This window comes from Anomaloglossus baeobatrachus, chromosome 9 (genome assembly GCF_048569485.1).
Source record: "Anomaloglossus baeobatrachus isolate aAnoBae1 chromosome 9, aAnoBae1.hap1, whole genome shotgun sequence".
NCBI lineage: Eukaryota > Metazoa > Chordata > Amphibia > Anura > Aromobatidae > Anomaloglossus > Anomaloglossus baeobatrachus.
In genome coordinates, this window is record NC_134361.1 from 178998335 (window position 1) to 179023246 (window position 24912).

The window sequence follows — 24912 nt, forward strand, 5'->3', positions numbered from 1 at the left end:
CCTTAACAGGAGTTTTTGTTTATGGCAGGTCTACCTACAGCTTGGGACAAGGAGTATGGCTTCCAGTTAGTAAAAGCTTTGTCGTGCCCCCTATGGAGTTGTCAATCAGTCCATTGGCCAGCTGCAAAACAGATGTACTGGTGACTGAAGATCCTTCCGATGTCCGGTAAGAACATATTATTTTACTCAAATATGAACAGATCTTAGCATCTGCTCTAATAATGAGCAAAATATTTTATAATTTGCACAAATGAATGTAAAACAAATTAAAATGTTCTAGGATAAAAAATGAAATTGATAATTAAAAATATTCAACCACATAACCACTCAAAGGGGTATTCCCATCTCCAAGATCTCATCAAAATATGTAGTTGGTGTAATAATAATAATTTTAGCAAATACCTCCAATTAGAAATGCAGTATCGTTCTCCTGATTAGCTATGTCACTTACCTCATGTGCAGGGCATTGCAGTAGCTTAAGCGGGTTTTACACGCTGCGACATCGCTAGCGATGTCGTGAGCGATAGCACCCACCCACATCGGTGGCGCGTCACGGGGTGACGCTGCCGTAGCGAACAATATCGTTACAGCAGCGTCACACGCAATTACCTCTTCACTGACGTCTCCTTTAAGGGGGAGGTTCGTTTGGCGTCACAGTGGCGTCACTAAGCGGCTGCCCAATAGAAGCGGAGGGGCGGAGATGAGTGGGCGGAACATCCCGCCCACCTTCTTACTTCCTCATTGCGGGCGGCCGCTGGTACGATGTTGTGCGTCGTTCCCGGGGTGTCACACGTAGCGATGTGTGCTTCCGCAGGAACGACGAACAACCAGCGTCCTGCAACAGCAACAATAATCGGGATTAGAACGACGTGTCAACGATCAACGATTAGATGAGTAATTTTGATCGTTAATGGTCGTTCCTGCGTTTCACACGCAACGACGTCGCTAACGAGGCCGAATGTGCATCACAAATTCCGTGACCGCAACAATATCTCGTTAGCGATGTCATTGCGTGTAAAGCCCGCTTTAGTTGTCCATGGTTACAACTACGCATCTAGTGATAGTTAGTTGCTAGTGGATATAAAGTTTGCAAAAACTTTACTGAAACTTGTATTTAATTATATGTAGCAGCAAAAGGAAAACTCTATGATATCATATAGACAAGAGCCAACAAGGTCATAATCATTAAGAAATTGCTCATTTGAAATTTTCAGCCAGGAGATGCAGGTCTGTGCACTCAGTGACCTGAGGTGAGATCACTAAGTTCAATGAGGTCAACTGAGGTCAGTTTACTTGCGGTTACAGGTGGGGTACCCAAGGAACCTCCAGATGTGATTGCACATGAACTGAGTGCCGTCACCGCTCATCAGTTTCTGCCTGAGGCCACAGTGTGTGGAGATGTTCTGTGCCCACATGCTGTGACTTCAGTATGTATATAGCAGAGGCGGGATCGTCGTGGGACCTTGTGTGGATTACGTTGGAACTGGATGTTTGGGGTTCATAAAGGGGTGAAAAAGGGTGTATTTTTGTATTTTATTTCAAAGAAAGGATTTTTTGGTGTTTGTGCTTATTTCTCTTTACTTACTGATTAGCAATGGGAAAGTTTCATAGATGCCCCCTATTACTAATCTAGCTGTGAGCTGTCATTAAACCCTGATATTACTCCAATTGCTACTGTACAGGGCAATCAGGATGAGTTGGGTAAAGTGCCAGGATTGTCGCATCTAATGGATGCGACAATTCTGGGTGTCTGCAGGCTGCTATTTTTAGGCTGGGGGGATAAACATGGTGGGTCTCCCCAGCCTGAGAATACCATACCACATCAGTCGGCTTTATCATGGCTGGGTATCAAAATTGAGGGCGATCGCATGTCATTTTTAAAAATGTATTTAAATATTTGAAAGAAAATCCACATGGGGTCTCTGTTATTTTGATACACTGCCAAGATAAGCGCACAGCTTGGTGCTGCAGTCTGTAGCCGTAGACTTTATCCGTGCTGGGTATCATAATATGGGGGGACCTTAACCCAATTTATTTATCTATTTTTACACCACGATAGTGATGTACATATTGTCTGTGATTTCAAGCAGTCAGACACACTGTCACAGAGGGTGGGGGCACAGTCTGATTGCAACCAATCACAGAAGCCAGGACTGCCGGTGGGTGGGGGAAGCAGTGCATATGCATGAGGGTTAATGAGCAGCCCCGGATGTAGTGTTACAGCTGCGTGAAGGCTAGTTTAGTATAATACACCTCCTCTAATCCCACTAGCAATTTCTGCTACCATTTTGGAGAGCATGATTCGCGTATCCATAGACTTATATGGTGATCGCTACTGGGCAGATATCCAGGATTAAAGGGGCACATTATCAGGGGGCACTGAAGGGGTAGTATTATTTTCTAAAGTGCATTAAAGTCATTACTAATTTAGAATTATTATTATTATTATTATTATTATTACTGTTAGCATTACTAATTTATATAGGCATTATTAAATTTTAAGAAGAGACTCAAGGCATTACTACTTTATAAGGTGCACTTAGGACAATATTATTGGATGGGTGCACTCAGAGCACATAACAAGCATTAGCATAATTTCCTGTGGCAGTGAAGGGGCATAATTATCTCCTAAAGTACACTAATGCTATTATTAATTTGTAAGCGAACAGGTGAGGCATTATTACTTTATTCTCCGTAAAGAGAATAGTCTTCCCCCGTGGTCCCGACATAGCTTCTCATATGCCAGATCAGTTACCCACACTTTGCACTGACGAGGGGCAATCACCCCGAAACACCGTGTCTGCAAATTGGGATTCTGATCTGGCATATATCCTAGGTCATATGAAAAGGCTTGTTAAAAGGCCACTTTTGACTTTTAGGATTGCTACTTCCAATAGGTGGCGCTAGAGTTTGTCTCCTTTCCTGGAGAGATAATTTGAATAATTCCCAGAGGGGCATTGCAGCTATAATTCCCCTCACTACTGACAGCCAGACTGGTATGTCAGGTCTCCATAAGGAGAATAGTCTTCCCCCGTGGTCCCCACATAGCTTCTCATATGCCAGATAAGTTACCCACACTTTGCACTGACGAGGGGCAATCACCCCAAAACACCGTATCTGCAAATTGGGATTCTGATCTGGCATATATCCTAGGTCATATGAAAAGGCTTGTTAAAAGGCCACTTTTGACTTTTAGGATTGCTACTTCCAATAGGTGGTGCTAGAGTTTGTCTCCTGGAGAGACAATTTACTTTATAAGGGACACTCAGTTCCAAGGGGGGATCAAGAGTAGCCAGGGCCCTGGGCAGTTTAGAGGGCATGTACCCCTCCATCCCCTCATCCCCCTTCCCAGCTGCGGTGTATCACGTGGAATGTCACATATTTCTCTTGACAGATCATATGATAGGGGGTGTGATTAACACACAGGTGCTCTGGTGCAGGTCTGATGATGAAGAATAACAGACAGTGGCACGCTTGGCGCGACACACACATTTTTTATCTTATGTACAGTGCTATAAATACCTAGTGCTATACATAATAGAGAACACTATGTAATAAGAAACGGAGCTATAACTAACAAGAGGACGTTACTTAATATTGGACTGCGCTATTTAATACAAGATGGCACTATAAACAACAAAAGGGAATGCTATGTAATAAGGGACGACGCAAAATACAGCAAATGGGAATGTTATGTAATAAGGGACGGTGCAATATACAGAAAATGGAAATGTTATGTAATAAGGGACAGCAATATACAATTAAAGGGAATGTTATGTAATAAGGGACGGTGCAATATACAGAAAATGGGAATGCTATGTAATAAGGGACAGCAATATACAATTAAAGGGAATGTTATGTAATAAGGGACAGTGCAATATACAAGTAAAGGGAATGTTGTGTAATAAGGGACAGCAATATACAATTAAAGGGAATGTTATGTAATAAGGGACGGTGAAATATACAGAAAATGGGAATGCTATGTAATAAGGGACAGCAATATACAATTAAAGGGAATGATATGTAATAAGGGACAGTGCAATATACAATTAAAGGGAATGATATGTAATAAGGGACAGTGCAATATACAAGTAAAGGGAATGTTATGTAATAAGGGACAGCAATATACAATTAAAGGGAATGTTATGTAATAAGGGACAGCAATATACAATTAAAGGGAATGTTATGTAATAAGGGACAGTGCAATATACAAGTAAAGGGAATGTTATGTAATAAGGGACAGTGCAATATACAGCAAATGGGAATGCTATGTAATAAGGGACGACGCAAAATACAGCAAATGGGAATGTTATGTAATAAGGGACGGTGCAATATACAGAAAATGGAAATGTTATGTAATAAGGGACAGCAATATACAATTAAAGGGAATGTTATGTAATAAGGGACGGTGCAATATACAGAAAATGGGAATGCTATGTAATAAGGGACAGCAATATACAATTAAAGGGAATGTTATGTAATAAGGGACAGTGCAATATACAAGTAAAGGGAATGTTGTGTAATAAGGGACAGCAATATACAATTAAAGGGAATGTTATGTAATAAGGGACGGTGAAATATACAGAAAATGGGAATGCTATGTAATAAGGGACAGCAATATACAATTAAAGGGAATGATATGTAATAAGGGACAGTGCAATATACAATTAAAGGGAATGATATGTAATAAGGGACAGTGCAATATACAAGTAAAGGGAATGTTATGTAATAAGGGACAGCAATATACAATTAAAGGGAATGTTATGTAATAAGGGACAGCAATATACAATTAAAGGGAATGTTATGTAATAAGGGACAGTGCAATATACAAGTAAAGGGAATGTTATGTAATAAGGGACAGTGCAATATACAGCAAATGGGAATGCTATGTAATAAGGGACAGCAATATACAATTAAAGGGAATGTTATGTAATAAGGGACAGTGCAATATACAAGTAAAGGGAATGTTATGTAATAAGGGACAGACAGAGCAATATATAGCAATTAATAATAATAATTAATAACGGACTAATTGCTCAGTGCTCATCTTTTAATAGCCTCATTAAACAGACAGACCGCAGTAAACGACTGACGATCGATAATGGTTACCGATTGGTGGTCATTTAGCGCTGCCGGTCGATCCGTATAATCCCCTCTACAGTACTCCTATACAGAATAAATATCTACACCCAGTAATTACCGCTGACATCTTGTTTAATAACAGCCTTTTTCTTCTTTATCTTGTCAAACCTTCATGTCGATGCCGTAACGCCGTGACGCGGTCAATGTAGTTTTCTGCACTGATCACCGCGCCCCTGAAAATAAAAAAGGTCACATATATGTATGTCCTGAATAAGAAATCCTCCACCTTGCACAGCTGAATACAGGTGTGTACCCACCATTATTATATAATTAGCTATTATGCAACCCATCGTTACAAATATAAATTGATAATCCCCCACTGTACCCCTTGTTAACTATCATATGCCACGTTTCTCAGCCCAATAAATATATCTTATTTAGTCACTGTCCCTTTCCCCAATTCCTTACCAGTCACTTTCCTGTATCCTAAATGCCCCACATTGTGCACCTCCCACTCCCCTATTTACCACCCTCTAATCACTGTACTGTAATTTCTTCTCCCCACTGCCATTCTCTATTTATTATAATTTCTTCTCCCCCATCCCCACCCTCAATGCATAAGTTGTTTTCCTCCACCCCCCACCCTCAATTAATTAAAATTTCTTCTCCCCATCCCCACCCTCAATTCATTATAGGTTCTTTTCCCCCACCATCATTTCATTACAATTTCTTCTCCCCCATTCCCACCCTCAATTCATGATAGGTTCTTTTCCCCGACCCCCACCCTCAATTCATTATAATTTATTCTCCCCATCCCCACCCTCAATTCATTATATGTTCTTTTCCACCACCCCCCACCCTCAATTCATTATAATTTCTTCTCCCTCATCCCCACCCTTAATTCATTATAGGTTCTTTTCCCCAACCCCCACCCCCTCAATTCATTTTAGTTTTCTCTCTTCCATACCCCTCCCTTAATTCATTATAATTTTCTCTCACCCCCCTCTCTTTTCATTGTAATTTCCTCATTTTCACTCCTATTTCATTCAATTTATTGAAAAACAAAAGTTTGTAATACCTCAACATTGATCTTGCTCCTTCTTGTAGTCAGTGTGTACATTCTTGTGCCAGCACAATGACGTCATCACGCTGGTGCCGGAAGTGGATGAGGCACATCGCAGAAAAGGTGACAGGGGCTCTTCTGGAGCTATGCTGCCTTTCTTCATTGCCAGCAGTGGAGCTTTCAAAAAGCTCTGTGCCAGGAAATATGCGCCACCAATCGTAGCACACAAAACCTTACAATGAGGCTAAGCTAGCCATGGGCCACCCCAGAGCTATGGGTCCCAGGCGGTAGCTAAGACTGCCCTCATTATAATACGCCTATACTCAGGACAATCTTATTGGATAAAGGGAAGTTAGTCTATTACTTGTTAAGGGGGCACTTAACGGGCATTAGCACTATTTCAAATGAGGGGCACTATTATTTCAAATACACATTCCAGGCATTACTAATTTATAACAGGACACTTGAGGCAATATTACATTATAAGGGGGCACTAGGGCCATTATTATTTTATGACACACTTAGGAAATTCTATCCCTTAGAGGGGCGCACATAAACGGCTTTTAAATTTTATTTACAAAGAATGTGACTTGAAACTACAGTTGAAACCAGAAGTTTACATACACTATCTAAAAAGCCACTTATTCATGTTTTTCTCACATGGTATCAGAATAAACCTTTCCAGTTTTAGATCAATTATGAACCAAAATTATTTAAATATGCCAAATGCCAGAATATGTTAAGGTATTTTTATTAGTTTCTGCAAAGTCAACAGTTTACATACACTAAGAGTACTATGCTTTTAAACAATATAGGACAGCCCATATGATGATGTCATGTCTTTGGAAGCTTCTGATAGGTTTATTGGCAACATCTGAGTTAACTAGAGACACACCTGTGGATGTATTTGAATACACTTCTGAAACACACCACTTCTTTGTGTAGCATCATGAGAAAGTCAAAAGAAATCAGCCAAGATCTGTAGACTTACATAAATCTTGTTCATCCTTGGATGCAATTTCCAGATACCTGAAGGTGCCTCGTTCATCTTTACAAACAATTATATGCAAGTACAAACAAGATGGGAATGTCCAGCCATCATACCATTCAGGAAGGAGACGGGTTCTGTGTACCAGAGATGAATGTGCTTTGGTCAGACATGAGCATATGAACCCAAGAACAAAAGCAAAATACCATGTAAAGATGCTGGCAGAAGCTGGTAAGATGTGTCATTATCCACAGTGAAACAAATACGGTATCAACATGGGCTGAAAGATCATTCTGCCAGAAAGAAGCCATTACTCCAAAAGAACATAAAAAAAGCCAGATTAGTGTTTGCAAATGCACACAGGAACAAAGACCTTCATTTTTGGAGACATGTCCTGTGGTCTGACAAAACTAAAATTGAACTGTTTGGCCATAATGACCATCATTACGCTTGGAGGAAAACGGGAGAAGCTTTGAAGCCTAAGAAAACCATCCCAACTGTAAAACACAGGGGTGGCAGCATTATGTTGTGAGGTTGTTTGGCTCAAGGAGGGACTGGAGCACTTCACAAAATAGATAGCATCATGAGGAAATTAGATTATGTGGCAATTCTGAAGCAACATCTCAAGACATCAGCCAGGAACTTAAAGCTTGGGCGGAAATGGGTCTTCCAAATGGACAATGACCTTCAGCATACTGCCAAACTGGTTACAAAATGGCTTAAGGATAACAAAGTCAATGTTTTGGAGCGGCCATCACAAAACCCTGATCTCAATTCTATTGAAAATGCATGGGCAAAGCTGAAAAGGCCAGTGCGAGCGGTGACCTACAAACATGGCTCGGTTACAGTGGTTCTGTTAAGAGGAATGGGTCCAAATTCCTACCAACTATTGTGAGAAGCTTGTGGAAGGAGATCCAAAATGTTTCCCCCAAGTCCTACAGTTTAAGGGAAATGGTATCAAATACTCTTGAAATGCATGTAAAATGTTTGACTTCGCAGAATGTAATAAAAATGCCTTAAAATATTCTCTCTCTCGTTGTTCTGGCATTTGTCAAATATAAATAATTTTGGTTCCTAATTGACCTAAAACGGGAAAGGTTTATTCTAATTTCATGTCAGATTGTGAGGAAAACATGCAGATGTGTCTTTATAGAGAGTGGAGGGGAAAAACCTGCAGATGTGTCTTTATAGAGAACGGAGGGGAAAAAACCTGCAAATGTGTCTTTATAGAGAGTGGAGGGGAAAACCTGCATATGTGTCTTTATAGAGAATGGAGGTAAAAACCTGCAGATGTGTCTTCATAGGGAATGGAGAGAAAAACCTGCAGATGTGTCTTTATAGAGAACGGAGGGGAAAAAACCTGCAGATGTGTCTTTGTAGAGAATGGAGGGGAAAACCTGCAGATGTGTCTTTATAGAGAATGGAGGTAAAAACCAGCAGAAGTGTCTTCATAGGGAATGGAGAGAAAAACCTGCAGATGTGTCTTTATATATAGTATATCGAAAATTCTGGTTTCAACTGTATTTCTCCAAGCTAAATGTAGATGTCAAGGTAAGAAAGGTTGATAAAAAGAAACACCATAAACCATGTTGATTTCTCATATGGAATTAAATAAGGTTTTTCATTCTTGCCGACATGTAATATATCATGAAATGAGATAAGTAAGAAAAGGGAGTCAGGGATGGAAGTTGTGACGTATGTGTTTGAAGGACAACAGAAAGAGAAGACTCTTAACTATATCATTAAGAATATTAAGTATATTCTTTATTTTACAGCCCCCCCCATCCCATAACTGTAAAGCCCGAGTTCGGTGTTTGGACCTAAGTTCGCGTTATCGCAGAACCCGAATTCAAACTTTACAAAACGTTCGGGGGCATCGGGGAGTTCGCCCATCACTAGAGAAGAGCCATGGAAGTTATTAATTTCTTTCAAGGTTGGAGAAAGATAAATAAAATTGTAGATGAGAAAAATATAGAAAAGAAGAGACAGATCTAAGATGTATCGAGGTATTAGAGAATAATAAGACCGGGGACGTATAAAGGGGACAATGATTAGGAAAAGGGGAGAGTTCATGGCTAAAGCCGGTAGCAGTGAAGGCTCATGAACACATCTCTTTGATGAGTATATGTAAAGCAGAAGATCCAAAGCGTGATATGTCAAAACGGGAATCGAGTTGTACGCAAAGACTTTTTATAGGGGTTTGGAAACCTATTCATACAGATATATTTGATGAAAATGTAAATGGTAAAGAGTAACAAAGCAGAGTAGATTGTGTTCGTATAAAGTAGCACTCAATAATGTGATACAGAACGGCCTTGGACTTCTGCCATCGCTAAGTGTTCTTTGGCAAAGAGCGGAATGAAAAGTTTCTAACGCAGCAGAATGCATGAATGGGTGTATTTAATTTTTTCATAATCTTCGTACGTTTACGGGCTGAATGCCACCTTTCCTCGCCCATCAATGTGGAGAACGGATTAAAAATGGCAGCTCTAATACAATTAACCTATATGATAATGCGTTATTGATGCTGAAACAGATGTCAGGGGTAATGTATTATGTTGTATGATAGGGTGTTGCTACAGTTTGTCATTCGATGCTACCTATGAATCTATTATAAATGGCGATTGTCTCTTAGAATTTATTATACCATTTATAATTGATGTGTCTAGTTTCTACTTTTTTTTTATTTCAAACAAGACAAGCCAAAACAAATCTTATTTTACTTCATTTTTTTCAATTTATTTTCGACTGAAAAATCAAATGCATTCTTTCTTCTTGCAAAAAAAAAAAAAGATAAAAGAGTTTTTCTATCTGAGCTCCTGGTTGTATCTTGGTACCTAATCCCCAACATGTCTAAGTGCATTCAATAATAGATTAGCAAGACTTCCTTCACTACCCTCCTTTGAGAAAGTCCAACACAGGACGAAACACACGTCGGGCAGCAGGCAGGCGAATTCCACCGACTCTGCAGATAAAAAAGTTTGGTATCTGAGCTTCTGGTTGCATCTTGGTACCTAATCCCCAACATGGCTAAGTGCATTCAATAATAGATTAGCAAGACTTCCTTCACTACCCTCCTTTGAGAAAGTCCAACGCAGGACGAAACACACGTCGGGCAGCAGGCAGGCGAATTCCACCGACTCTGCAGATAAAAAAGTTTGGTATCTGAGCTTCTGGTTGCATCTTGGTACCTAATCCCCAACATGTCTGAGTACATTCAATGATAGATTAGCGAGACTTTCTTCACTACCCTCCCTTGAGAAAGTCCCACGCAGAACGAAACGCGCGTCGGGCAGCAGGCAGGCGAATTCCACAGACTCTGCATATAGGTAATGCACACTTAAATTTATTCCTTATACCACATATTTTAATTGCAGCATTTAAATCTTTGAGCACTAGGCACTTTATTTTTTTTTATAGCTGTTTAAAAAGGAATATTTATGCGGAATACTTTATATTTTACTGTTTTTAATCTACTCATAAATTGATATTTAGCATTTTCTGATATAATTACATTTTTTACCTATTTATAGTAGTCTCCCTGGTATTTATATTTGTATATACGGACTTTAGAACTTCCCTGTTTATTATTGAATATTTTGCTCCTCTATTGTTTTTAAATTGTTATTTGTCTATTTTTAAGACTTTTCAAATAAAATATATATTTTATATTTATGGTGTTTTGACTCATATGGGCAGTTTTACACCACACATTTGTCCATGAGAGCCTTTTTGAGATCATCACTAATCCCCAACATGGCTGATTACATTCAATGATAGATTAACAAGCTTTTAAAATAAAAAAAAATGTCGGCTTTTTCTTCGAGAAATGTTGTTTATTTCGACACAGTTATTTGTAAACAAGGTGAACTGACACATTTGACTGAAAATGGACGATGTTAATGGGGTGGGTCTTTGAAAATTTGCTGATGAGTAGGTCCCTCACTAATATACATATTATCACTAATGATGGGCAAATAGTCAAATATTCGGGTTTGGTACCGAATAACAAACCCAATGCAAGTCATGGTTACATCCTTACATAGTTACTTAGGTTGAAAAAAGACCTAGGTCCATCTGGTTCAACCTTCCTCCACCAGTTCTACATTTAGTCACTAAATCATTTATAACCAACAATGTTGTGTACTGAGGAAATCATCCAGCCCTTTTTTAAAAGCTGTTATAGTATCTGCCCTTACTACCTCTTGTGGTAGGGCATTCCACAGTCTGACTGCTCTAATTGTAAAGAACCCTTTCCTATTTAACTGCTGGAATCATTTTTTTTCCACGGGCATTGAGTGCCCCCTGGTCCTTAGTATTGTCTTTAGAAGAAATAAGTCATGTGCCAGTCCTTTATATTGACCACACATGTATTTATACATATAAATGAGTTCTCCTCTGAGACGTCTTTTTTCTAAGCTAAACATATCTACAGTCAAATGAAAAAGTTTGGGCACCCCTATTAATGTTAACCTTTTTTCTTTATAACAATTTGGGTTTTTGCAGCAGCTATTTCAGTTTCATATATCTAATAACTGATGGACTGAGTAATATTTCTGGATTGAAATGAGGTTTATTGTACTAACAGAAAATGTGCAATCCGCATTTAAATAAAATTTGACCGGTGCAAAAGTATGGGCACCTCAACATAAAAGTGACATTAATATTTTGTAGATCCTCCTTTTGTAAAAATCACAGCCTCTAGTCGCTTCCTGTAGCTTTTAATGAGTTCCTGGATCCTGGATGAAGGTAGATTTGACCATTCCTGTTTACAAAACAATTCCAGTTCAGTTAAGTTTGATGGTCGCCGAGCATGTACAGCACGCTTCACATCATCCCACAGATGTTCAATGATATTCAGGTCTGGGGACTAGGATGTCCATTCCAGAACATTGTAATTGTTCCTCTGCATGAATGCCTGAGTAGATTTGGAGCGGTGTTTTGGATCATTGTCTTGCTGAAATATCCATCCCCTGCGTAACTTCAACTTCGTCACTGATTCTTGCACATTATTGTCAAGAATCTGCTGATACTGAGTTGAATCCATGCGACCCTCAACTTTAACAAGATTCCCGGTGCCGGCATTGGCCACACAGCCCCAAAGCATGATGGAACCTCCACCAAATTTTACTGTGGGTAGCAAGTGCTTTTCTTGGAATGCCGTGTTTTTTTGCCTCCATGCATAACGCCTTTTTGTATGACCAAACAACTCAATTTTGTTTCATCAGTCCACAGGAGCTTCTTCGAAAATGTAACTGGCTTGTCCAAATGTGCTTTTGCATACCTCAGGCGACTCTGTTTGTGGCGTGCTTGCAGAAACGGCTTCTTTTGCATGATTCTCCCATACAGCTTCTCCTTGTGCAACGTGCGCTGTATTGTTGACCGATGCACATTGACACCATCTGCAGCAAGATGATGCTGCAGGTCATTGGAGGTGGTCTGTGGATTGTCCTTGACTGTTCTCACCATTCTTCTTCTCTGCCTTTCTGATATTTTTCTTGGCCTGTCACTTCTAGGCTTAACAAGAACTGTACCTGTGTTCTTCCATTTCCTTACTATGTTCCTCACAGTGGAAACTGACAGTTTAAATCTCTGAGACAACTTTTTGTATCCTTCCCCTGAACAGCTATGTTAAATAATCTTTGTTTTCAGATCATTTGAGAGTTGTTTTGAGGAGCCCATGATGCCACTCTTCATAGGAGATTCACATAGGAGAACAACTTGCAAGTGGCTACCTTAAATACCTTTTGTCATGATTGGATACACCTGCCTATGAAGTTCAAAGCTCAATGAGGTTACAAAACCAATTTAGTGCTTTAGTAACTCAGTAAAAATTAGTTAGGAGTGTTCAAATCAAGAAATTGATAAGGGTGCTCATACTTTTGCACCGGTCAAATTTTGTTTAAATGCGGATTGCACATTTTCTGTTAGTACAATAAACCTCATTTCAATCCAGAAATATTACTGAGTCCATCAGTTTTTAGATATATGAAACTGAAATAGCTGTTGCAAAAACCCAAATTGTTATAAAGAAAAAAAGTTAACATTAATAGGGGTGCCCAAACTTTTTCATATGACTGTAACTTTTTCAACCTGTGATCATATGAAAGGCCTTCCATTCCTTGTGATAATTTAGTTGCTGCCTTTGAACTGACTCTAACTTCTGAATGTCCTTTTTAAAATGTGGAGCCCAAAACTGGATCCCGTATTCCAGATGTGGCCTTACAAGTGATTTATAGAGGGGTAACAATACATTGGGATCACGGGATCTAATCTCTCTTTTTATACACCCTAGAATCTTGTTTGCTTTAGCAGCTGCTGCCTGACATTGAGTGCTGCTGCTCAGCTTATTTGTAATGAGAATACCCAAGTCCTTCTCCTGTTCTGTAGTCCCGAGTTTACTTCCATTTAATGTATACGCAGTTATAGGATTACTCCGTCCTAGGTGCATTACTTTACATTTATCAACATTAAATCTCATTTGCCAAATGTCTGCCCATTCTGACATCTTATCCAGATCTTTTTGTAATATTATACTATCAAGGTCAGTTTTTGATATCCTACATAGTTTGGTGTCATCATCAAAGACTGACACTTTACTATCAATCCCATCCACAAGGTCATTAATAAAGGGATTAAAAAGAATTGGTCCTAGCACAGATCCCTGCGGCACCCCACTGCTGACTATAGCCCATTTAGAGAATGTACCATTTATGACTACTCTTTGTTTCCTATCTTTTAGCCAATTCCTTACCCAGTTGCATATAGTTTCCCCTAGTCCTTGCTTCTAGAGCTTTAGTATAAGGCTATTATGTGGCACAGTATCAAATGCCTTTGTAAAGCCCAAATAAATCACATCAGCTGCATTACCAATATCCAGGTTTGCATTTACCCCCCCATAGAACCCCAACAGGTTGGTTAGACATGACTTATCTTTCATGTATCTGCGACACCCCCACGGGACCCCTAGGGATAGGAGTAGCTCGATACGTGCCCTGTGCACTCGTTGCCGAGCAAGTGGTTGTGCAGTCGTGGCCTGGCCCGGTTCCGTGGCCCCGTGGTGAGCAATAAGAAGGGGTTAATTTAAAGGGGATAGTCAGACTACGCCAGCTCTCCCGAGCTTTGGCGCTCTAAAGCAGTTTGGCCCGAGCTGCTTGGATGCGGGTCTCTGTACCCTGGAGGAGGCGCGGTGGAACAAAAGAAAAAGAAAAGAAATGATGCAATGTCCTGTGGATGAGGTAGAGGTGCTGGGCATTAACTGAGATCCACACAAGTAACACAGTGCAAGTCTATTACTGGTGCAGCTGGAAAAGGCTGCCTCTGGACATGCTGGCTGCTGTAATTGCTGAGTCCCACCACCTTTACTGTGAACCTGGCCACACTCTCCCTGGCACTCTTGGGGTTTGTTGTCCTCCCTGGCGTGGAGCCGTTGTAGAACTGGGGTTTCTCTGGTCCTGCCGCGGAGCAGTTTGAGCTAATTTAACGGCTTCGACCCGGGCCCTCTCTGTGCTGCCTATGCCTTAGACTCTTGGGGGTCGACCATGGGCTCTGAATCCCACCGGCCGTGCAAAACTCGACAAGTCGACCTGGATCTGTACCTTGTCTTGGGGGTTTGCTCCCCGCTGCGTGCCGAGTCCCGTGTTGAACCCTGGGTCCTGCTTTCAAGGGATTCCTCTGTCCACGAGCCTGGATCACCTACATTCTAACCGGTCACTCCTCCTGGTGGCAACTTGCATACAGGATCCAGGTGGCTCCAGCCTCTCCACACTTCACTCTTTCTCTGCGTTCCTCTGCTGCTCTGCATGCAGCAGCTTACTCCTTTCACTCCTCAGTCCGTCTCTAGCATCACCATTTTCACACCCTTCTCTGCCACCTCTCGACCCCGCCCACTCACACCCTCCCCTCTCCCCAGGGTCCTAACTAAAGGGGGGTTGGATTTATACTTTAAGAGACCAATCCTGCTGATCCTGTGTCTCTGTCAGTGCTCTAGTGGTGTGGAATAGTGTGGTGTGCGTGTTGTTGATGTGACGTACTGGTGTGTTTTGGCACAGGTGATAGGAATTCAGCTTTCCACTACTGGTGGTATATTTGTAGTGGCACCAGTTAACCGCAGGGGCACTACATATCCATGCTGTCTGTCAGATATATTATTTTCTGCATTATATTTTTGCATGTCAGCCCTTAAAATGCCTCAAAATCTTTGAATACTATTGATGTCAGGCTTACTGGATGGTAGTTGCCTGGATCCACCCTCTTACCTTTCTTAAATGTCGGTACCACATTAGCAATCCTCCAATCCTCAGGCAACAACCCTGTTAGAAGCGAGTCTAAAAAGATGAGATACAGCGGTCTGTCGAATACGGAGCTCAATTCCCTCAATATTCATGGATGAATGCCATCGGGCCTGGGGGATTTGTTAATGTTTAATGTACTCAGACGCAGGCATACTTTTTCTAGTGTTAAAGTAATTATTTCAGGTGATGAACTTTGATTTTTCACTTGTTGAATGATCTCTGCAACAGTCAGTTCCTTGGTGAACACGGATGAGATGTGCCTGTTTAATATCTCGGTCTTTTGTTCGTCGTCTATAACTAACTTGATATTATACACTGTGTGCAGAATTATTAGGCAAGTGGTATTTTTGATGATTTTTTTATTATTGATCAACAACTATGTTCTTAGTCAACCCAAAAGACTATCAAATATCAAATATTTTTGGAAGTTGGAGTGGGGTTTTCCTAGATTTGCCTATCTAAAGCCCGCTTTACATGCTACAATATATCTTACGATGTGTCTGCGGGGTCACGTCGTAAGTGACGCACATCCAGCATCGTAAGGTACATTGTAGTGTGTGACAGGTACGTGCAATTGCGATTGAACGTTAAAACGTTCATTGCATACACGTTGTTGAATCCTGACGAATTGCATGTCAGGTTGTTCAATGTTCCCGAGGCAGCACACATCGCAGTGTGTGACACCCCGGGAACATTGAACAGATCTTACCTGCCTCCCGTGGCTCCAGCCGGCAATGTGGAAGGAAAGAGGTGGGCGGGATGTTTACATCCCACTCATCTCCGCCCCTCCGCTTCTATTGGCCGGCTGCCGCGTGACGTCGATGTGACGCCGAACGTCCCTCCCACTCCAGGAAGTGGACGTTCGCCGCCCACATCGAGATCGTATGGATGGGTAAGTACGTGTGACGGGGGTTAATCGTTTGTGCGGCACATTCAACAAATTGAACGTGCCACACATACGATGGGGGCATTGCAAATCGCATACGATATCGTATGCGAAATTGCAACGTATAAAGCAGGCTTTAGAAGGATATCTGTTTTTGCGGGTAACTATTACTGTGTAGATTTATTAGACAACGTAATAAAAACCAAATATATTCCCATCTCACTTGTTTATTTTCAGCAGGTAAACCAATATAACTGCAGAAAATGTAGAAATAAACATTTCTGACATGCAAAAACAAAACCCCAAAAAATTAGTGACCAATATAGCCACCTTTCTTTATGATGACACTCAGCAGCCTACCTTCCATAGATTCTGTCAGTTGCTTGATCTGTTTACGGTCAACATAGCGTGCAGCAGCCATCACAGCCTCCCAGACACTGTTCCGAGAGGTGGACTATTTTCCCTCCCTGTAGATCTTACATTTTATGAGGGACCACAGGTTCTCTATGGGGTTTAGATCAGGTGAACAAGGGGGTCATGTCATTATTTTTTCCTCTTTTAGACCTTTACTGGCCAGCCACGCTGTTGAGTAGTTGGATGCATGTGATGGAACATTGTCCTGCATGAAAATCATGTTTTTTTTTAACGATACCGACTTCTTCCTGTACCACTGCTTGAAGAAGTTGTCTTCCAGGAACTGGCAGTTGGTCTGGGAGTTGAGCTTCACTCCATCCTCAACCCGAAAAGGTCCCACAAGTTCATCTTTGATGATACCAGCCCATACCAGTATCCCACCTCCACCTTGTTGGCGTCTGAGTCGGAGTGGAGCTCTCTGCCCTTTACTGATCCAGCCTCTGGCCCATCCATCTGGCCCATCAAGAGTCACTCTCATTTCATCAGTCCATAAAACCTTTGAAAAATCAGTCTTAAGATATTTCTTGGCCCAGTCTTGACATTTTATCTTATGTTTCTTGTTCAGAGGTGGTGGTTTTTCAGCCTTCCTTACCTTGGCCATGTCCCTGAGTATGGCACGCCTTGTGCTTTTTGATACTCCAGTAACGTTGCAGCTCTGAAATATGGCCAAACTGGTGGCAAATGGCATCTTGGCAGCTTCACACTTGATTTTCCTCAATTCATGAGCAGTTATTTTGTGTCTTATTTGCCCAGCATGCTTCTTGCGACCCTGTTGGCTATTTGCCAAGAAACGCTTGATTGTTCGGTGATCACATTTCAAAAGTTTGGCAATTTCAAGACTGCTGCATCCCTCTGCAAGACATCTCACAATTTTGGACTTTTCAGAGCCCGTCAAATCTCTCTTCTGACCCATTTTGCCAAAGGAAAGGAAGTTGCCTAATAATTAAGCACACCTTATATAGGGTGTTGATTGATGTCATTACACCACACCCCTCCTCTTTACAGAGATGCACATCACCTGATTTACTTAATTGGTAGTCGGCTCTCAAGCCTATACAGCTTGGAGTAGGACAACATGTATAAAAAGTATCATGTAATTAAAATTTTCCCAGCTTTTCCCTTAATTTGTTGAAATCAGCTTTCCTAAAATTCCAAGTTTCAGCCTTTCCCCTTTGAAATGTTCTATTGAATATTAGGTTGAAGGTTACCATATTATGATCGCTGGTGCCCAAGTGCTCCCGGACCTGTAGATCTGAAATTGTGTCCGGTCTATTTGACAGGACCAGATCTAGCAAATTATCTCCCCTGGTTGGTTCATCTACCATCTGAGAGAGGAAATGGTCTTGAATAGTAGATAAGAACTTACAGCTTTTAGCACAACCAGAAGTTTCTATGTCCCACTCTATGTCTGGATAGTTGAAATCCCCCATAATAAGAACCAAATTATTATTATTATTATTATTAGCTGCCTTTTCAGTTAGTTCCAGCATTTCACCCTCTACTTGTTCAGGTATGTTAGGAGGCGTACAGCAAACTCCAATTAGCATTTTTCCATTATTCCCCTAAGTCAATGGGAAACTAAAATAATTTTCTAGAGGACCTTGGAAGTAGGTGTCGGACATCTGTAAAAATGCTGCAATGGATGGAAAACTGCAGAAACTGAATGGGAACAGCATGGAGAAGATGCCTGGATGCATTTCTGACTCACATTTGGTTTCTGGGAATAATGTTGCCATAGTATTCTATGGATTAACACTTACTGAGATTCCTGTGGCTGTCACATTACTTCCGGGTCTGCTCATTAGATCTCATGCATATTCACTGCTTCCCCTGCGCACCCGCTGTGACAGTGACTGTGATTGGCTGCAGTCAGACTGCCCTCATCTGTGATTGCTTGCTCTCACAGAATTTTTCTGGGGCAGGACATGGAATGTAAAAATAAATAAAGATGACGCATCACAAATCACAGCTGTCATTAACCCCATATATTATCCCAAATGCCACCACAACAGGACAATCAAGATGAACCAGGTAAAGTGCTGGAATTGTCACCGCATCTAATGGATGCAATAATTCTGGGCAGCTGCAGGCTGCTATTTTTAGGCTGGGGGCTCCCAATAGGTCTCCCTATTCTGAGAATTCCAGCCCCCAGCTGTCGGGCTTTATCATGGCTGGGTGTCAAATTTGGGGCGGGGGGGGGATTGCACGTTGTTTTTTAAAATTATTTAAATATTTTTTTTTTTTTAAAAAAAAAAAGTCGCATGCTCTTACTCTTATTTTGATACACAGCCAAGATAAGCGCACAGCTGGGGGCTGCAGTCTGTAGCAGTATGCTTTATCTTTGCTGGGTATCAATATGGGGCACTGAACACCAACATTTTTAATTAATTTATTTGTTTTTATACTGAGATAGACACACATAGTGTCTGTGAGTGGAATCAACTGTAATCTGACTAATCAATCTGACTGTAACAAATCACAGACGTGGTGGGCGTAGAAAGCAGTGCATATGCATCAGCCTAATGAGTCTCCCCGGAAGTAAGAGCAGTTACAGCCATACCGGAGCTTCAGTAAGTATAGTGCGCCTGCTTCTATCCCCCTATCACTTCTACCACCATTTTTAATCTCCAGATTCTGATCCAGATAGACTTATTTGGGCACTGGTCTCCAGCCGTACATCTGAGATCAATTCCGGGCCGGAACTGGATTTTTTTTTTTTTAAATCTGGTTATGTCCGCCAGTCCCGGTTATCTGCGAGTCCACCGATCACTAGTTATGACCTATCCAATGGATAAGCGTAAAGCTGTTTTCACCAGACAACCTCTTTAAGCATTTTTGTGTGGTAAAATTGTTGTTCCAGGAGGACATACATCAGAATGTCTGTCTACCTCTACCTCCTTTCTCCTCCTTTTCTATTGCATTTTATAAACACTAAGGGGCACTTTGCACACTACGACATCGCAAGCTGATGCTTGCGATGCCGAGCGCGATAGTCCCCGCCCCCGTCGCAGCTGCGATATCTAGTCAGCTTCACATGCACTCACCTGCCCTGCGACATCGCTCTGGCCAGCGACCCGCCTCCTTATTAAGGGGGCGGGTCATGCGGCATCATAGCGACGTCACATGGCAGGCGGCCAATAGAAGCGGAGGGGCAGAGATGAGCGGGACGTAAACATCCCGCCCACCTTCTTCCTTCCGCATAGCCGGCATGAGCCGCAGGACGCAGGTAGGAGATGTTCCTCGCTCCTGCGGCTTCACACACAGCGATGTGAACTGCCACAGGAACGAGGAACAACATCGTAACATCGGTCATTTCCAAATTATGGAAATGACCGACGCTACACCGATGATACGATTACGACGATTTTGCGCTCGTTAATCGTATCAAAAAGGCTTTACACACTACGATGTCGCATGCGATGCCGGATGTGCGTCACTTTCAATTTGACCCCACCGAAATCGCACCTGCGATCTCGTAGTGTGCAAAGTGCCCCTAACTTTCATTTCCTATCTAAATAATGAAAAAATTTGTCTCCACTGGACAAAGTTTTTTTAACCATGAATTAAGCGCGAAAGATTAACCACGGAAGAGAAAGCAGATTTCCCTTATAAGAGATATTACAAATTACTTATTTTCTTGTGTATTGATTTTTTAAACAAAAATGAAAAAGATGGTTATTTTTTATAAATGAATGATTTTAACATTTTAACCTTTTTAGAACAAAAAATCATCTGCGTATTAGTTTGCCATTCAATAGTTGGAGAATAGATCTTTTGTGCACAAATGATCCATCTTTGAAAGGACATCATCATAAAGGATTGTTTATTGCTCGCCCGGCGTCATTGAACATGTCTGGTAAGAACTTGGCACTCGCGTATTGTTAGGAAGTGATTGTATTCTTTTATTTATACACAATCCACAAACACGTGATGTTTCGTTTGTCAGATCTTTGGTTTACAGTCGGAAGTTTCCTATGGCACAAAGGAGGTGTTTGGGCTGCGCGGGTGAAGGATGGTGGTCATGCCATCATACCTCATTCTTTAAAGCCATGCGTCTTCATGAATCCCAAGCATTAACCACAGAAACTGTCTAAAACACATAATAAATATAGTGCAAGGCATTTTGAAGAGGTTTCCCGAATAGGATCTGAGCTGCAGATCTCAGCAACAGTTAGGGGTACTTTGCACGCTGCGACATTGCTACTGCGATATCGTCGGGGTCAAATCGAAAGTGACGCACATCCGGCGCCGGTAACGACGGCGCAATGTGTAAAGCCTAGATGCACCGATAAACTATCGCAAAAGCGTCGAAAATCGGTGATCTGTGTAGCATCGGTCATTTTCATAATGTCGCACCAATAGGAGATACAATGTTGTTCCTCGTTCCTGCAGCAGCACACATCGCTGTGTATGAAGCCGCAGGAGCGAGGAACATCTCCTTACCTGCCTCCACCGGCTATGCGGAAGGAGGAGGTGGGCGAGATGTTTACGTCCCGCTCATCTCCACCCCTCTGCTTCTATTGGCCGCCTGTCGTGTGACGTCGCTATGACACCGCATGACCCGCCCCCTTAGGAAGGAGGCGGGTCGCCGGCCAGAGCGATGTCGCAGGGCAGGTAAGTGCGTGTGAAGCTGCCGTAGCAATAATGTTCACTACGGCAGCTATCACAAGACATCGCATGTGCGACGGGGGCGGGGACTATCGCACTCGGCATCGCTAGCCGATGCTAGCGATGTCGCAACGTGCAAAGTACCCCTTACTAGATAGTCAAGGGACTGGGCTGTTCCGAATCCACCACTGTTTACATTCAGACTAAAGCGGGCTTTACACACTGCGATATCAGTCCCGATATCGCTAGTGTGGGTACCCGCCCCCATCTGTTGCGCGGCATGGGCAAATCGCTGCCCGTGCCGCACAACATCGCCCAGACCCGTCACACATACTTACCTGCCCGGCGACGTCGCTGTGACTGGCGAATCGCCTCCTTTCTAAGGGGACAGTCCGTGCGGCGTCACAGCAACGTCACTGAGCGGCCGCCCAATAGCAGCGGAGGGGCGGAGCTGAGCGGGACGTAACATCCCGCCCACCTCCTTCCTTCTGCATAGCGGCCGGGAGGCAGGTAAGGAGAGGTTCCTCGTTCCTGCGGTGTCACACGGAGTGATGTGTGCTGCCGCAGGAACGAGGAACAACCTCGTTACTGCTGCAGTAACGATTTTTGAGAATGGACCCCCATGTCACCGATGAGCGATTTTGCACGTTTTTGCAACAATGCAAAATCGCTCATAGGTGTCAGACGCAACGGCATCGCTAATGCGGCCGGATGTGCGTCATCAATTCCGTGACCCCAACGAGTTCGCATTAGCGATGTCGTAGTGTGTAAAGCCCTCTTTAGCTGATAGATCGTGTCGGACCACCACAGATCTGATAATAAACCTACGGATAGATCATCAATATCATAAGACTAGACAAACTCTTTAAGACAATATTTTTTTTTTATAAATTGCGCCAGAATTCTTTTGTATTTAGCACATTTATTATTATTATTATTATTTTTATTTATTATGCTTTGCTTATCTATATATATATAATTGCCTTATTCTGTCTGTCTGTCTGTCTGTCTTGCTCCAAAATGACGTCATTACAGTGACAACCGTTGCCACACCGTGCGCGCTAAAGAGCCTGCGACCAACGGCTCAGCTAACTGAACAGCCCGAACTACGGGCCGACAGGACGACGCCCGACACTTTTCCCCGCACCCCCGGGAGCCCACACCGGCAACCCAGCCGACACTTACCCACCGCTCGCCTCCGCCCCCTGCATACATTACCCCACTCGGCTCCACCCCCCTGCACTCCGCCCTCCGCATATATACACTGAACACACACACATACGAATAGTCACCTGTCCCCAGCAATGCAATGCAGTCCCCAGCACGGACGTCCTCAGCGCCATGGCCCCGCTCGGCTCCACCCACTCCTCCCCCCCGCACACATTACCCCACAGGATGGGGGCACATGTCAGGATGGTGGCTGCACCACGATGGGGGCACATACCAGCATTGGGCCACAGCATCAGCATATTTTTATTTAACTTTCCACTGTTCATGGCCTTCTTTCATTAAAAGCCATGGACATCATTAAACATTAGACTCCTCTATTAAAACTATTCCTTCTGTTGTTTGTCATTTTAAAACCAATAAATAATTATAAGAATACTAAAATTACACCGAACCCATCCAGTCCATTCATTACATTATTATTCACTCTGCTAACCTACATACACATTCTAGATTACCCGATACGTTAGAATTGGGCCGCCTTCTAGTATATAGTATAGCAGCCCTCACATTTTTGTAAATATTTAAGTATATATTTTCATGGGACAACACTGAAGATCTGACACTTTGGCACAAGGTAAAGTAGTCAGTATGCAGCTTGTATAACAGTGTAAATTTGATGCCCGCTAAATAACTCAACACACAGCAGTTAATTTCAAAAACACTGGCAACAAAAGTGAGTACACCCTTAAGTGATTGTGCCCAATTAGCCATTTTCTCTCTCCGGTGTCATGTGACACATTAGTGTTACAAGGTCTCAGGTGTGAATGAGGAGCAGGTGGGTTACATTTTGTATTATCGCTCACACATTCTCTCATACTGGTCACTGCAAGCGCAACATGGCTCCTCATGGCAAAGAATTCTCCGAGGATCTGAAATAAAGAATTGTTGCTCTACATGAAGATGGCCGAGGCTATAAAGAAGATTGCAACACCCTGAAACTGAGCTGCATCACGGTGGCCAAGACCATACTGTGGTTTAACAAGACAGGATCCACTCAGAACAGGCCTTGCTATGGTCAACCAAAGAAGCTGAGTGTACGTCCTCAGCGTCATATCCAGAGGTTATCTTTTCAGAATAGATGTTTGAGTGCTGCCAGCATTACTGCAGAGATACAAGGAGTAGGAGGATCAGCCTGTCACTGCTTAGACTATATGCCAACCACTGCATCACATTGGTCTGCATGGCTGTCATCCCAGAAGGAAACCTCTTCTAAAGATGATGCATAAAAAAGCCTGTAAACAATTTGTTGAAGACAAGCAGACTGAGGACATGGATTACTAGAACCATGTCCTGGGGTCTGATGAGACCAAAATAAACTTATATGGTTCAGATGGTATCAAGTGTGTGGGCTGGCAATTATATGAGGTGTACAAAGACAGGTGTGTCCTGCCTACAGTCAAGCATGGTGGTGGGAGTGTCATGGTTTGGGGCTGTATGAGTGCTGCTGACAGTGGGGAGCTAACGTTTATTGAGGGAACCATAAATGCCGACATGTACCATGAGATACTGAAGCACAGCATAATCCCCTCCCTATGGAAACTGGGCCTCAGGGCATTATTCCAATATGATAATGACCTCAAAGCCACCTCCAACACAACCACTGCCTTGCTAAAAAAAAAAGGTAAAAGTGAGGGACTGGCCAAGCATCTAAAGACCAATTGAGCATTTGTAGGGCATCCTCAAGCGGAAGGTTGAGTAGTGCAAGGTATCTCACATCCTCCAGCTCCATGACGTCATCATGGATGATGGCATAGGATCCAGCGGCTCCTGTGAAGCTCTAGTCATCTCCATGCCCAAGACAGTGAAGGCAGTGCTTGAAAATAATGGTGGCCACACAAAATATAGACATTTTTGGCACAATTTGGCCATTTTCACTTAAGGGTGTACTCACTTTTGTTGCCAGCTGTTTAGACATTAATGGCTGTGTGTTGAGTTATTTAGAGGACACAAAATTTACACTATTATAAAAGCTGTACACTGACTAATGTACATTGTATCACAGGGTCAGATCTTCAGTGATGTCTCGTGAAAAGAAAATAATTAAATTTGTGCAAAAATGTAAGGGTTGTACTGAATTTTGTGATATACCGGTAGTATAGCGCCAATATAATCCATAGCACTTTACACACATTACCATCTCTGTCCCCATTGGGACTCTCAATCTAAATTCCCTATCAGTAGGTCTTTGGAGTGTGCAGATGGTGTCCTTGGTAAATTCCCTCCATTCTCTCAAAGAAAGATTGTTTGTGTGCATTTAACAAAAGATCTTTTTTTCCTACTATGAGAAGAAATTCTTCAAACATAGACTGTATTTCACATAATTATGGCTTGTCATCTGTCAGATAAC

The 24912-nt window shown here is 42.2% G+C and overlaps 1 protein-coding gene across 1 annotated transcript in view; it reads left to right on the forward strand.

Annotated features, from left to right (window-relative positions):
• ASTN2 (astrotactin 2) overlaps positions 1-24912 on the forward strand; it is a 935497-nt gene that overhangs the window by 508040 nt on the left and 402545 nt on the right. The window contains exon 9 of the mRNA XM_075324083.1: positions 29-166. Within this exon, the coding sequence (XP_075180198.1) occupies positions 29-166 (138 nt within the window). The remainder of the gene's footprint in view (positions 1-28; positions 167-24912) is intronic.